The sequence below is a fragment of the Anguilla rostrata genome, chromosome 8, assembly GCF_018555375.3.
Source record: "Anguilla rostrata isolate EN2019 chromosome 8, ASM1855537v3, whole genome shotgun sequence".
NCBI lineage: Eukaryota > Metazoa > Chordata > Actinopteri > Anguilliformes > Anguillidae > Anguilla > Anguilla rostrata.
In genome coordinates this window covers 38558397-38573073 of record NC_057940.1, presented here as the reverse complement: position 1 = coordinate 38573073, position 14677 = coordinate 38558397, and the positions used below count along the sequence as shown (strand labels likewise).

The 14677-nt window shown below is 49.9% G+C and overlaps 1 protein-coding gene across 2 annotated transcripts in view; it reads left to right on the top strand.

Annotated features, from left to right (window-relative positions):
• The window catches only part of jarid2b (jumonji and AT-rich interaction domain containing 2b), a 135864-nt gene that overhangs the window by 60778 nt on the left and 60409 nt on the right, over nucleotides 1-14677 (top strand). For both annotated transcript variants that reach the window (XM_064348186.1, XM_064348185.1), the window contains exons 2-3: nucleotides 6881-7016; nucleotides 14515-14644. In XM_064348186.1, coding sequence (XP_064204256.1) covers nucleotides 6881-7016; nucleotides 14515-14644 — 266 coding nt within the window. The remainder of the gene's footprint in view (nucleotides 1-6880; nucleotides 7017-14514; nucleotides 14645-14677) is intronic.

Sequence of the window (14677 nt, the reverse complement as noted above, 5' to 3'; positions counted from 1 at the left end):
TCTTACACCTCTTTACCCCCCGTGCTCCTTTACCACCCCCACCTCCTCTCCCCCCAGCTCCTACTCAATGGCTCCTAATCCTCCTTATACCCCCACCTGCATCGCCGTGTTGTATCTTATTGCTTGCAGATGTGGAACGTGGAGGACCAATCTCAGCATGTGGACATTTTCGTAGTTCTGCTAGCCTGGAAACTGAAATATCTGGAGAGGGTGGATTTTTTCTGAGTAGCCCTACGCGTTGGCCTGCAGGTCTGGGTCTGGTCGTGCGTTTCCGCGGCGATCTTTCACACGCTCTTTACTTCTCACTTCCCTCTTTCACGTGAACGAGGGCGTCACCACAGCTCTGCTCGGCACGTCTCGCCCTTGCGTTTTTTGGGACGGTCGTTTTTATTTTTGTTCTTGTTATTGTTGTAAGTGGAGCGCGTGATCTTGCCTCTGGCCCGATAGCACGCGGCGGCGGGCCCCGAGGGGCCGCGGATGAAGGGTTTGGCGGCGCGCTTTCGTTCAGTGACGCACGAGACGTTGCCACGGCGCGAGCCCGTCCCCAGACGCACCGGGGCACCGCTGCGATTTACAGGTTCTGTCACCTGCTCGGGATTCGCACGCAGGTTTGTGTGTCAGGACACCGCCACGCCAGGTATGCTGACTTAAACCGATCGAAGCGTCTGTGACAGAGAGAGGTATTCGCACTGCATGTGCTACTGGATGTGCAGTCAACTTTGGCCCGTTTTCTGAATGTATACGGCCTCGCTACCGACGAGCAGCGGTCTACTCATCTGATTTTTGTTTGAAAAAAACACGTACCTAGATACTCTCTCATGTTTGACTCTGCCCCCGTCGGATATACGCACTGCAAGCCTTGGGCTGAGCGTGATAAGAGAAAAATATTTATCTCCCTATCTCAGAGACATTCAGCTTTCTCTTCTGGCTGACGTCTTGTCCGTTGTTGTGACGTGGGCCAATTCTTGTTTTCATCAAAGTACGTGAGCACATTCCTGTCAAGTGAAGACTTGATTCACAAATAGTTCTCTTGGTGATCTACAAGGCGTTCGATTGGCCTGATTATAACGAAGGCTCTTAAATCCCACAGCCCCTTCCTTTTTTCTCTTTTTTTTTATCTCTTATGATGACACTGGTGCACATTTGAGTTGATTGTGCTGGATGTCAGGGGCATTGGTTTCCGTAGCAGTGAGCCAGTCAGTGTTCTGTGTTGTCGCAAGAAAACCGTTGCTCATTAAGAACACCCACCTTCCCTCTCATTCCGCGTTATTTGAAGCGATTTGTCCTCACAGTGATAGCAGTTTGTCTGTGTGTGTGTGTGTGTGTGTGTGTGTGTGTGTGTGTGTGTGTGTGTGTGTGTGTGTGTGTGTGTGTGTGTGTGTGCGTATGTGTGTGTGTGTGTGTGTGTGTGTGTGGTGTGTGTGTGTGTGTGTGTGTGTGTGTGTGTGTGTGTGTGTGTGTGTGTGTGTGTGTGTGTGTGTGTGTGTGTGCGCAGGAGAGCGAACATGTCTATGCGTGTTGTGACGATGGCGCGGTCATGCTGAAGTGAGGATGTTCGCGTCCCTCTGGAACCCAGCCGGGCTTGTGGGAGCGGCGCTGGGCAAACGGAGCGTGCCGCGCGCGGTGTGAGGAAGGGCCCCGGCGCTCATTAGCGGGGGCCGCCTGCTCCCTCGGGGATTCTGGGACAGGGGCTGTGCTTCGGGTGCGCCACACCAGCGCGGAAAGACGGCCTTCTGGAACAAGCAAGGGCCTGACGTTTGGCAAGGGAACGCTGCAAAAAAACAGAAAATAAGACCATCGCAACAAGTGTTTTATTCTTGTATTTGGACTTATAATAATGTAATAAATCTTATTTTTCTATTATGTTTTTGCTAAAGAAGACAAAAAATGACAATGCAGTGAGACAGTTAAAGTCAAGTGATTAATTTCAAGATTTGCCAATGGGGTAAGAAAATTTAACTTGACAAGCAAACAATAACTTACAGACAAAATAACAGAATGAACAATAACAAGCTAATGTTTATTACTTGAGAGAAAACACAAGATTTTAAGTCTCATTACAAACGTTTAAGACACTTTTTGCAGTGAGTGCATTTTGAGAGGCAGTGAGAGACAGAGCGTGGGATTGTGAGTCAGAGAGAGAATGGATTGAGAATTATGGGTGAGAAAAATATTTAATAAATATTTTGAATATATATTGAATATTTTTTTATTCAATATGTATTTATATATAAAAATAATGAGGCTGATTTTTGCTTCTTGCGCCTTTTCTCTTTCGTTTGTTAAATTAATTGATTCTAACCCATTTATCCTTCCCTGAACAAATAAATACTATTGAAAATGGCAGCTGGGAGGTTAAACTACTGTGATTTATGACACAGGAAACTGCTTGGGGGGGAGAGGTGAGTTTGATGTCTGTGTATTTTTGCCATATGTTCAGTCCCAGTGCTACTTAGTAATTAGCTTGCTTCGGTTCTTGATGGTCTAAATGTGTGTGTGTGTGTGTGTGTGTGTGTGTGTTAGAGTTAATCTCAATTTGTTTTTATTTCTTTTTTTTTCATTACTGTTTGATCACCACACTCTCCTCACTGTCAGACCAAAATGATTAGTTGTTTATTTTTTGAAAGTGGAGCTGCTAATCATAGTTAATGACCCATAGCCCCACCTCAACAAAACACAAATTAAGAATGATAACTAGCTAACTCTGGAAGAGACAAAGAAAGCTATGTCGAGAGGGGACTGACTCTTCAGTACTTGGCACCAGCCTCAGTGCCACGTAAGACATCGTTCCTGGACTCTTTCACATTAAGCTGACGACAAGGCGATTTCTGACCTATTTTCTAACAAATGAATCTTGACACATTTGCTTAAATTGTGTGAACATTTTACCGTGGGTAATTTGGAAATATTTCATTCAACATATGAGCACACTGCAGCTGTCTTTTAAATTCAAAAACTGTACTTCAGATATGTTATATTTTTAGTACACAGTACTAGATTTTTAACGCTGTGTGTGTGCGTGTGTGCGTGTGTGCGTGTGTGTGTGCGTGCGTGTGTGCGTGTGAGAGAGCGATAGAGAGTGAGAGAATGAGAGAGCGAGAAAAGGAAACCGTTTGGGCCCGTTGCCAAAGTTCTGAGAAACCCCGGCAAATTCCTGGTTGTTTCTCCCGAGTTCAAAGCAAAGGGCTTGGAACAGCAGCACATGTAACAACTCGGGGTTTACACCCTTCTGTCTCAGTCTGGCGGAGAGCCAGGCTGCACGGGGGGGGGCGGGAAACGATACCGGTGTCTGCCTAATTGTTCTTCGCCTAGCGAGCGCTAGCGCAGCGGCGGCGGCGGTGAACGGAACGAGGACGCCTCCTCGCCCCTTTTCGGGGGGTTTCGTGGACCTCCTGCGTCGCTCGTCCCCCATTGTTCTCTCTGTCAGCCACGCCAGCCGTGCTCCACGCCATTTCCCCAAAGACCATTAACTGCCCCTCTTTGTGTCACCTGCCTGTCCTGTCAGCGTGGGCCGCTGTTACTGTTCATCTGTGATGTCGGCCCCACCTCAAACCTGACATGCAAAGTGTCCCAAGGTTTTTTTTCTTTTCCCTTTTCTCTTTTGCATATAGAAGACAAAGGCGTTCTGTGTTCTGAATGTGATTTTATCTTTCAGTGGAGGGGAAGCTGTGCTCTAATTGGCTATTTAGATGACACCACATCTGCGTGTGTGTATTTTACCCCACCAAAACCGAAAAGCCACGTCTAATTTGAGTTTAAAATGACGGCCCACTACACGATGGGTTTATGGGTATGTGGTGTGTCCAGCCAGGCATTTCCGCTTGGTCTTATTTTCTCACGGATGCACCCCTGGAGCGTGTTAGGATGAGTGCGGCTGATGTGCGCGTAACGGGGTTGATCTGGCGGCTTTGCGCGCCGCACGCACCCGGGAGTGACACGCCGTCGGCGCCGCAGAGCACCGGAGCGCCTGTCGGCATGTCGGCGCGGTGGCGTGTCTGCCAGCCGGCGACGCCGCCTCGCTCCCCCGTCAGCGTCCTCAAACCAATGCGCCGCCTTCCGTTTCCCCCGCCCCCGAGCCGGAAGCCTGCCGTCTCCAGGGAGACTCTGCACGCCCCGCGCGCTCCCGCCCGTCGCTGCTCAAAACGGGTCGGAACATCAGAAAAACACGTACCGACCGGGGAGAGTTCTGGGGCAGGAACTGTGTGGGGGAAAAAAGACGTGTACGCGCACATCTTCATTTCCTTGCCCTTGCTTATTTCGGCGAAGCACTTATTGAGCTTTTACGTCTGACGTGAGGCGTGTGTAAATCTAGAGCTCCTTGTTAGCTTCGCCGTAAGATGTGAAATGGCTGTTTTGAATTGCGAGCCAGAGAACGCCAGAGGCCGTCCTTCACCAGAACTTTGCCGCATGCACATTACGGTACCTTTATGTGGCTTAAAGGCTGCCATTATCCTCACAAAAACAACATGCTCAGCAGTCCGGTGTAGACTCAGTCGCCCGCATATAGGCAAACCGCCTCGCGGTCGCATGGCAAACAGGGCTGAGTTTAATCCCGCCCTCTCTGAGTTTAATCCCGCCCTCTCTGAGTTTAATCCCGCCCTCTCTGAGTTTAATCCCGCCCTCTCTGAGTTTAATCCCACCCTCTCTGAGTTTAATCCCGCCCTCTCTGAGTTTAACCCCTCTCTGTAAGCAGCACCTGTTTGTTTATGATAGTTTGTTTATACAGTCATGGACTCACGCCGCAGAGTCTGCTCTCTCGCCGTCACGTTGTACGACTGTGGCGCGTGCTGCCGGTAGCGCTTCCCCGCCCCGATCACGCCGTGAGCCCGCTTCGCACCGACAGACCATTCCAGAACAAGCGATCGCTTGCCAGACTCCATCTTTTCACATCTGTAGAGTGTTTGAGTCAACATTGTGTTTGACAACACAATATGCTGTCTGGGAATTATTATTATTTTTTGTCTGTTTATATACTTTATGATTTGCCAAAGAAAATAACTGAGGGCACTTCTTTTTGCATATCTCAGGCTCAACCCTTTGCGGTGTAAAGAATACAAATCTGTTGTGCCTCTCCCTTTTTAAAAAGCACTAGTGAGCCTAATATCCACTCTGCTGTCCCTCCTCCTGCAGTCACAACCTGCTGAAACCTTCCCCAGGGGCGTCCCCTGACAGAAGGGGTGTCGTTTAAAATCGGCTTCTATTCGCCGTCCGAAAACAGCAGTCTGAACCGCGACTGCACCGCTCCTGCGTGTAACTTTGGCGTCCCTGGTGCTCCTGTTACGATGCGTTTTTGGTATGGGGCGTTGAGTAATTTCTTGTCCGTTTTATTACCGTTTCACCTTGGTGAGCTGAAGAGGTGTTGACAGTTACTACAGGGGTGATACTGAACGGTGTCCATAAACATTTCAAAAACATGCGCTCACACATTAATGATGAGGTGACCGTTTACTGTGCTGTGAATAGCCTACTGTTGTCGTGATTCAGGAATAAAAATGTTTTATTGAATTAAAACCATTATTTATACTCAATGTCAATAAAGGGATTGTTCGTATTGGCCATGAATGTCTCCCGTATGGCAAAATGGTTATGGGTTTTGGCAAAGCTGGCAAAATGAGTTTGCGGTGAGGTGAAATCGAGAATCGGCTCTGTGGTGTCGTGCCTTCCGTTCAACATGGTTTGCGTCTCCAAACCCTTGTGCTTCAAGTCCCTGCAGATCGATACCCGTTATCAACATGCCTTTAGTGTCACTGCGCAAACCGAGGGGGGGAAAAAATGGATTTCTTTTTGGGCGATAATTAACAGCAGTGATGCGACTGACGGAATCTCGTTCTGTCCTCTAAATGCCTCCGTCGACACAACCCCCGAGCGTGCAAAAAAAAAAGGAAATGGGGCCAGCATCCTGTTTAGACGCTCATTGTGGATTCAGACTTGCCTGGTCGGGGGGGGGGGGCCCCGTAGGTTTAAATAGCGGCGAATGCTAATTTCCTTTTGAGGTGCGTCTGTTGTTAGATGTTTGACTCTCGCGGCAGTCGAACGCGTCTGTTTACACAGCGAGGAGCGCTACGCCGAAGAAGCTTTTTTTTCATCAAGCTCGTCGGAGAGGGAAAGAGGGAACGATTTCACTGAGCGCAGAAGTCGGCACGCCGTTCTTCCAGGAGCGGCGGCGGCGGCGGCGACGGGAGTTCGCAGCCCGCTGTCTCCGGGCCCTCTCGCGGCTTCTCAGAAGTACAGTCGCCGGTTTTTTTTTTTTTTTCCCTCCGCGCAGACAGATGTTTGTACAATCGCGAGATTAAAGAGGGGGAAGAGAGGGAGAGCGCGCTAGGAAGAGCAGCGTAACCCGCTCGTAACAATAACATCCTCTCCGTCTCCCCCGGGGGGGGAGCAGAAAAGCTCTCGCTTTCTTCGGCGCGGGCTCGAGGCTTCCCTCTCGGGACTGAAGTCGCCGCGACTCCCCCCCCGGTGTCACAGACCGCCTGGCGGTCGCCGTCGGTTTCTGCCGTGGCTGCCTAGCGGTTCGCTGTGCTGCGCGTGCGTGCGTCGCGTGGATTTGCATTATGCATATTGTGCTCTGTGCTGTTTAGTTTTTATAAATTGTGTTGTGGATTTGATGTTGGGTTTTTTTTTTTCTATTTACTGCGCATTGCGTTTTGTGTCTGGACTGTGTCGTAGGGTGCATATTGTCAGTGTGGGTTGTGTTGGTAGGTTGTGTTGATGTACTTCGTACTGCGTTTTGGCGTAGTTTCAGTGGCAGTTGGACCATGCATGGTGTGTTGAATACATGAATTGTATTTATTGATATGTGTAATGTGTGTATGTGGATGGTGCTCTGAGGACTGCGCTGAGCTCTGGCCTAACTGTGACCTTTTGGTCTCCTGTGCAGGATGACAGCGATGGGATCCCATGGTCAGAAGAGCGGGTGGTGCGCAAGGTGCTGTACCTGTCCCTCAAAGAGTTCAAGAGCGCACAGAAGAGGCAGCTGGGGGACGGCCTCTCCGACGGAACCAAAAACGCCAACGGTGAGTGGCTGCTCGGCCTAAACACCCCGTACACCTTCACCGTCTTCCAGTAAACTCCTCTGCCCCCTCGCCTCCATGCTTCGTGTTTACTGGTTAGTTTCTGTGCCGGTCACAAGGTGGATATTGGAGTGTGGGGTGGGTCAGTGTATTGGGGGGAGGGGGGGGGGGCACTCTGGACTGATAACCGCGGGTGTGTTTTTCTAACGCTTTCAGGGCTGGGGAGCTTGACAGCAGGGCAGTTGGCAGGGATTGCACCGCTGTGTTTCTGATTAAAATGGCGTCGTGGCCAGGATATGGCACTGGGTTCCATTACAGGGCAGGGAGACCGTATGCTGGGGCCTGGTAGGGGAGAGGGGGGGTATAATGGAATTCTGGGATGTTTTGGAGTCCATTTGCAAAGTTGCGACTCTGGAGTTTGCTCTCACAGCTGTAGCCTCATAATTTAGCGAAAGAGTTCATATAAGTGGCAAGAATAACAGGGAAAGACGTTAGGACATCTCAGTAGGAAGTAAAGGCAAACACAAATTCAAGTTTATTCTTTGTCCTTGATTTTTTTTTTTTTTTTTTTAAAACCTTTACATTTTAAAGATGTTTACATTTTTGGTTAGTCCTTGGGAAAATGTACAGTCTAATATGAAGTGGTCTAATAAAATGAAAAAAATGTGCATGTTTTTAAATTCAACATCTTGGCCTATTTAAATGAGCCAGTTTCAAAAGCGGAAACACGTCAAATAAAACTGAAAGTCTGGATGATTAGGATGAAGATATGGGGACAAGGAGATACGGCGTTCCCTGCTTGCACATCTGCTCTTTAATCAGAACTTCCCTGCTGGACTTTTGATCCAGCCTTTGCACTCCAGTTATTAAATAAGCCATGTCCTTAATCGGGTCAGATACGACCGCTTGCTCCATCGTTTTTCTAAACGCGCAGGTCTTCGGTTGTATTGGCCTTGTGTGAAATCTCTCAGTGCCGGCTTTTTAAATCTCTGTGAAGATGGGGGTGGGAGGGTGTGAGGTTTAACAAGGTCCGTGATTAGAACAGAGAGACGGTCTCCATCGGCCGAGCAGGAAGCGTTGCTGGGGAACTGATGGTTAGGAACAATTATGTGGTTAAGCCTTCACGGTTGACCAGCTTCCAGTAAAGGTGTGGAACTTGGATAAAATAAAAATCTGGTCTGTACATGTGCACAAAGCTTTACATTGCACCTTTGACCTTCAATAGGATTTAAGCTGCTCTTTACAATCAGAGCCTTGAACCTGGTGGGTCGTATGTCTTCACTGTGTTGGGATATTTCATTGTAACAGGTTTTGGGGGGGGTTTGTCATGTTTTTTCCACAGTTCTACCTCACCTCTTAATTCCCAAACTCTTACATGTCTTTAAATCCAAAAAAAGGTTAAATTTACACGAAACTATCCCAATGACCTTGTAGTGCTGTGGGTAATGTGACTGCAGTTATTCCAATGGAATCTCTTACATTTTTAGCTGACAAATATAAATGATAAAGGGTTTCAGGATGTAACTTCTGGGCCCTGTTTCATTAAGCGAGTTTACTGAGTGCACTGAGTAAAACCTGGAACCCTCCCAAATTTGGAACATGGACTGGAGTGAAAAGAGCTGTTCCGGGTTTTACTCAGTGCAGTTATCCGGTTAACTCTGTAATCCTGCTTCATGGAATAGCCCCCCGACCGCAAGGTTGTCCTAAATTGGGTGAGCAGGGACAGATGATGTCAGATAATCATAAGGTGTTTTCTAGATGATCTGGCTGTTAGAACCTGTCCTTATATGTAATATGTGTGAAATAGTGATCGCACTATGTCCTAATAAATTGTATTATCCATATCAAATCATTTGAATTGAAGCCAACTTTATTGCTACACCCTATTATGCTGATAACTCTGGCTAACATAACTACTTTACTGTCGGTTTATCTTGTTACCTTTGACCTTATTTGATACATTACAGGCATTTGGCAGACGCTCTTATCCAGAGCGACGTATAACAAAGTGTATAACCATAACCAGGAACAAGTGTGTTGAAAACCCTAGAGAGAAGTACCAGTCCAAGTGCAGGGAACAACCGCATAGTTCGACTTGGACCCTGAAGGTTAAACTGATAAACACTAACACAAACAAGAACAGCAACAACGCAGTCTATGGAAAAATACAAGCAATAGTTAAGACAGGTGCATTAACTAAGCCACCTACGAAACAGGTACCTAGTTACAACCCTAAGCTTACAGTCATTTAAGAGATTACAGGGAGGTAGGGAGGGATGGGGAGAGGTGCAGCCTGAAGAGGTGAGTCTTCAGTCGTCGCTTGAAATGGGTCAGTGTCTCAGCTGTTCTGACCTCCACGGGGAGGTCATTCCACCATCATTGGGCCAGAACAGACAGGAAACGTGTTCTGGAAGCATATCTAAAATGCATATACATATCTAAAAAGAGGATTTTTGCCAATGCTTCCCTGCAATGGATTCACATCCTGTCCAGGGAGTACTCCAGCCCCCATGCAACCCTGACCTGGAATAAGCCGGTTAGATAATGGATGTACGGAAGTAATTTATTCCAATGTTAAGTGCAGCGCTGTTTCTTTAAACCTGTGAGCAGTATTATTCACTGTGGGAAGCGCTAGCAGATTTGATACAGTTGATATAACATTTAACGGGGGCAGAGTTGGTTTCGCACCCGGGACCGGGAACGCTCAGCGTCTGGGTGCGTGTCAGAGAGCGGATCTGAGCCGGCGTGATGAGAGGGCTCAGCTCCAGGGCTCAGGCGCGTTTGCCTGTGGTGTTAAAAAAAAAAAAACAGGAAGAATTAGCGTTTCTGAAGCCTTTCCTACCGGGCCTTCGTCTGACACCTCTGCTCAGTGCCTAGTCAACGAGGAGACGGAAGCTCAGACCGCCTCAGAGCAGATCTTTTCGCTGCCGGGAGCGAAGGCTGAGGAAAAGAGCAGGAGGTCTGGCTCCAGGCTCCAGGAAAGTTTGAGGGGGACTGAGAGAAGTCAGGCTAGATGTTGGTTGTTTTCTTTTTTCACCCCCTCGCTCTCTTTTTGAAATCCTCTAAGGCCACCGCTTCCTTTCGAGAGGGTTATTTTCGATCGAGCGGCCGTTTCCGTGGCACCCCCAGGGCCCTGCTGGTCACGGCGAAGGGCTGACCTTATCAGCCGAATAAAAAATAAGTCATTACAGCAGCTTCACAGCAGGGGGCGCCGGGGAGGACGGGCTGCCCAGCCGAGCACCTGGGGGGGTTTTGTGGGCGGACTGCCTGCGCCCACTCTCTCAACACGCGCCCCCTTTCCGTTAAAACGTTCAGCCGTTATTCTGAACCGGTCCTTTTACGAACGCGGCGGAGCACGTGGACGTGTAGTCCTGTGGCAGCCCGCGAGCTGACCCGTGCCGTTTCTCACAGGGGGGAACGGGGGGGAGCCGGCTACAATCAGAGCAGCTGGGTCTCGAATGTCATCTTCCTCCCGTGGCGTGGAGGGACTGTCTGCCCCTTTAAAAGGGGGCGTGGCCGGCCGTCGCCCTGCAGTCGGCGGTTTGTGGCGGCCTCAGACCGGAGAGCAGGACCGTCTAGACCGAGCGCGTGTGTCAGTCTCCGCCGCGCCCCCTCCGCGGGGCTGTCTGGTAACCGGCAATCACCCGCCCCGCCACCCCGCCGGCCCGCTCTGCCTCCCCGGCGCCCTGTGTTATTAAGCCAATGACATTCTGCCCCTGTGCCGCGCCACCCGCCGCGCGGCTTGCTCCTGGGCGCGAGGCCCCGCCCCCCACCGCCGCATCGCTGGTGTTTCAGCTGCCGCCAATGGCAGGTCTCGCATCGCTGGTGTTTTGTTTGCTGCCCAGTCAGGAAGTTCTGCTGTCATGCTTTTTTCTCTCTGTCTCTTTCTCTCTCCCTCTTCTTTCCCCTTTTCTCCCTCTCTCTATCTTCCTCTCATGCTCCTTTCCTCCTTTTTTCCCTTCCTTTTTCTATCTCTAGTCACCTCTCCCCCTCCCTTCCAACCTCTTCCCCTTACTCAGTCTCTATCCATCTCTCACTCTCTCTCTCTGACACTCTCTCTCCCTCCCTCTCTCCCCCTCCCATTCTTTCCCTTCCTCTGTCTGTATTAATCTCTATCATGTGCCATTACCCATTTAGAGGGATGAGGAGATGCTGTCCAGACGCAGCGCTGCTTCTTTAGCTAAGAGGCTGCAGGGTGGGGATGTAACGCAAGTGCAGTACATAGCGACCCTGTGACTGGAAATCACCTCATTATCATTGTGCGACCGTTATTGTGATTTCATACGCGATTGGCAAAGCCACCTGGCGTGTTTGAGTTTAAGCTCAATGCCCAGGTGGTGCAGGTGCCTGTTTACCAGGAGATCTATGATTGATTTCTCTTTAGATGGATGCTCAAAATGAAATGAGGGTTTGAGTACACTGTTTGTCCGGAGGCGTTGGGCAGCTTGTCAGAACACTGGTGTTTCTGAGCCACAGTTTCCCTTGTCATTTATCCCCACTGTTGGTGTAAAGAGGTTTTAAATGATCGATTTGTGTAATTTTTATCGGTTCAGAGAGCTGGTGGATGGACAATAGGGTGTGATATAGACAACACAATGGTGTTGAGCGTGTGATGCCATGCAACGTTATGCAAAACTGCATTTTTTCTTTTTCAAAGGTATCTCTATTGGCTAAGGAAAAGCAGTGTTAGTGCATCTGGAGATGCAATGTCTTTGTCATTGAGACTTGCACATCATTGTAATTATTGAAATTATTGCAGCACAACCTACTGGGGTTGGGGTCAGTTTAATTTCTATTCAGGCAATTTGAGAAAATTCATTGAAATTCAAATAGTGAATTAAAAAATCCTCACAGGATAGTATTGCAATATTTCAATTCTTCAATTGAATTTCAGTAAATGTTGCAGAATTTAACAAATTTAAATTGAATTCAACCCTCAACCCTAAACATGACGCCTTCACAAATGCTCATACATCAGAATTATTACAGCACTGGCTTTTTTGCTCAATAGTTTTACTCACTTGTCTGTGCTTATGTGTTTTGTATGTTCTTTTATGCCGCTTGTAATGCTTCTTGTCAATGTTTGCATATTCTTTACTCATTTGTCTGTGCTTACTGTTTGTGTTATGCATGTTCTTTTATGTTCCTTAAACCATCAACCTGCCCAGGGACTACAGATGAAAATGAGTCTGTATGGCTAAATCTGGCACATTTACATGGTGCATCTAAGTTCTCATGGTTATTAATGTGCACTGTCCCTTTCTTAAATAAAATAAACCTTACACCTTTTCACTATTAGTGTTGAGTAACGTGCAGATCGGGTTCTTGATGGACAGAAATATGTATTGAGGCGTTTCTGCTGTGAACAGCAGTGGTTCTTTGAAACAGAATTGACTGTGCGCGCTGTACACCCTAAGTGCTGTTTTATTTATTTATAAGTGCCGGGTTTTTGTTTTTATTGCGGGGGCCATAGTTTGCAGTGGTCTGTTAGGTACGGTATTATTCAGTAATGATTGCACTGGAGACCCGTTGGTAAAGTTAATGATGACCTGTATATAACGCTCCTCGTTTTGGGTTAGGTTTCCCGCTCGGCGTTACTCTGGTCACACGGCCCTAGTGATTACGGTGCCCGCAATAATGGCTTCCACTTGAGGCCCCGCCTGCTTCCTGCCTGCCAGCCCTCTGGAGAACAGGGAGGAGGGAGCAAGATGGAGGCGACTGGCTTACTTAAAGGCGCATGAATCTGATTAGCGGCCCAAGCGCATCTAGCGGACGAATCGGCATAATGTTTTAAGGAACGGGCCCTGGCGGAACTAGCGGGGAGTTCGGGCAGCGCCGGGCGCCTCTCCCGGAGCTGGTCGAGCGAGACGGGCGTATGCGGAGCGCGGGACGACGCTCGCAATCCCAGACTGCCCTCCCGCTCGCTTTTGAATGAGCGGCGCTGGTTTCGAGCGCGGTGCATGGCGTTTAATACATCGATTATTGTTCGCATCGAGCCGTTTTTAAATCCAGCGGTTTGCTTTAATCCACTCAGCGGGACAAAGCGTTTTTCTCGACGTGGCGTCTTTTCTGGTGGCTCGAACGATGACCCAGCGGTTTCTAATTTGCATTAAAGGGCACCTCTGGCTGTTCTCTGAAAAATGTTGCTCGCCCCTGTAATTTGGTTTAAATGGAGCAAGGCATTAATCTTCAAATGTATTTCAGAAAGTAAATACGCATTTAAAAATGAACTGCAAGCGAAGTGCCGTCTAATGAAACGGCGAGGCAGATTTATAAACCCTCAGTACGCCCGGCCAGATGTTTCCGCTGCGTTTCATTATCCGAGAGAGCGACCGAAGGCACGTTCTCAAGGCCGCGTTCTTCGCCCTTCCGAGCGGGAACGAAATTCTCGACGCACGTTAGCCGCAGACCGAGCGTCTCTCTCTCTCTCTCTCTCTCTCTCTCTCTCTCTCTCTGTGTCTCGCTCTCTTTTTCTCTCTCTCTCTCTCTGTGTCTCGCTCTCTCTTTCTGTCTGCAGAGAGGTTAAACATCATTAAATGACTCATTATCCCAGAGCGCATCGGGGGCGATCCGCAGTGACGCGCTCGATAACGAAGCGCCCGTCAGGTTCCCGGCCGCTCTGTAAATCTCCGGCTCCTCCGTACCTGCCGCCGAGCCGGCGCCGGAATCCCTCGCCGCGCTTCGCCCGCCGCCCCTGCGGGGTCCCGTCGGCGGGGCGCGGGCGAAAGGCGCCCGAGCTCGCCCTCCCAACTGCTTTCGGGATGAGTCGGCCGCGCTTCGCGTCGCAGAAACGTCTTTCGCTGTTCTGTTTGCGGTTAGCGGGGCGAGTGGGTGCGGAGTGACTCAGGTTCAGACGCAGAAGCGCTGTGATGTAGGTCTCATTCCTGCAGTCCGTGGGGGTGGGGTGGGGATGGGGGGCGCCACGGGGGGGGGGCGCCGTCGCTCGGAGAGCGGGAGAAACGTTGGCGTCCCGCGGCTTTGTGTGGGGGGGTTGAGTGACGTGACCCCCCCACCCCCACCCCTCCCTCGTAAAACCGGGCCTGGGGTTGGCGTGACCGCAGTTGTTGCGATGGCTGCCGGGACGCAGAAGGCCTGCTTTCACTTGAGTTTTAGGCGCCCGTCGAGCTGAGTCATTCGGGGGGGCCTGCTGTTTTAAACGCGGGCCGCGGCGTTCCGAAGGATCGCGCGTCTCGCTGAGCGCGAAGGAGAAGAATTTGCAACGCTCCCTCCTGCCAAATCTGTCATTGTTTTTCAAGAATTTCTTTTTTTTTCCTTACCTTGAAGCTAAATTGATCTGCGACTGAGTCAGTGGGTTTAGTGAATGGGAGAGAGCGTTTGTGAGTGACAGCATGAGCGATTGGTAGTTTGAGGAGCCAGGTGCGTGTGCGTGCATGTTCACGTTGTTTTCTCTCCCAAATTGCCCTCCCCCCGCGGCGGTTAGTTCCACCCAGGGCTGGTTTGTTTCGCGGGCCTCACGCCGTCTCTCCCCCCTGGCCCGCAGGTTCCCTGGCGAACGGCCAGCTGAACGGATCCGGGCCCAAAGGAGACGGCAAAGACGGGGGGTCGCGAGGGTCGTCGCAGAGCACCGACGGCAGCAGCGACTGCTCCGAGGAGGGACCGGTCAAGAAGAGGTGAGTCCGCCGCGCCGAATGGATGGGGGATGG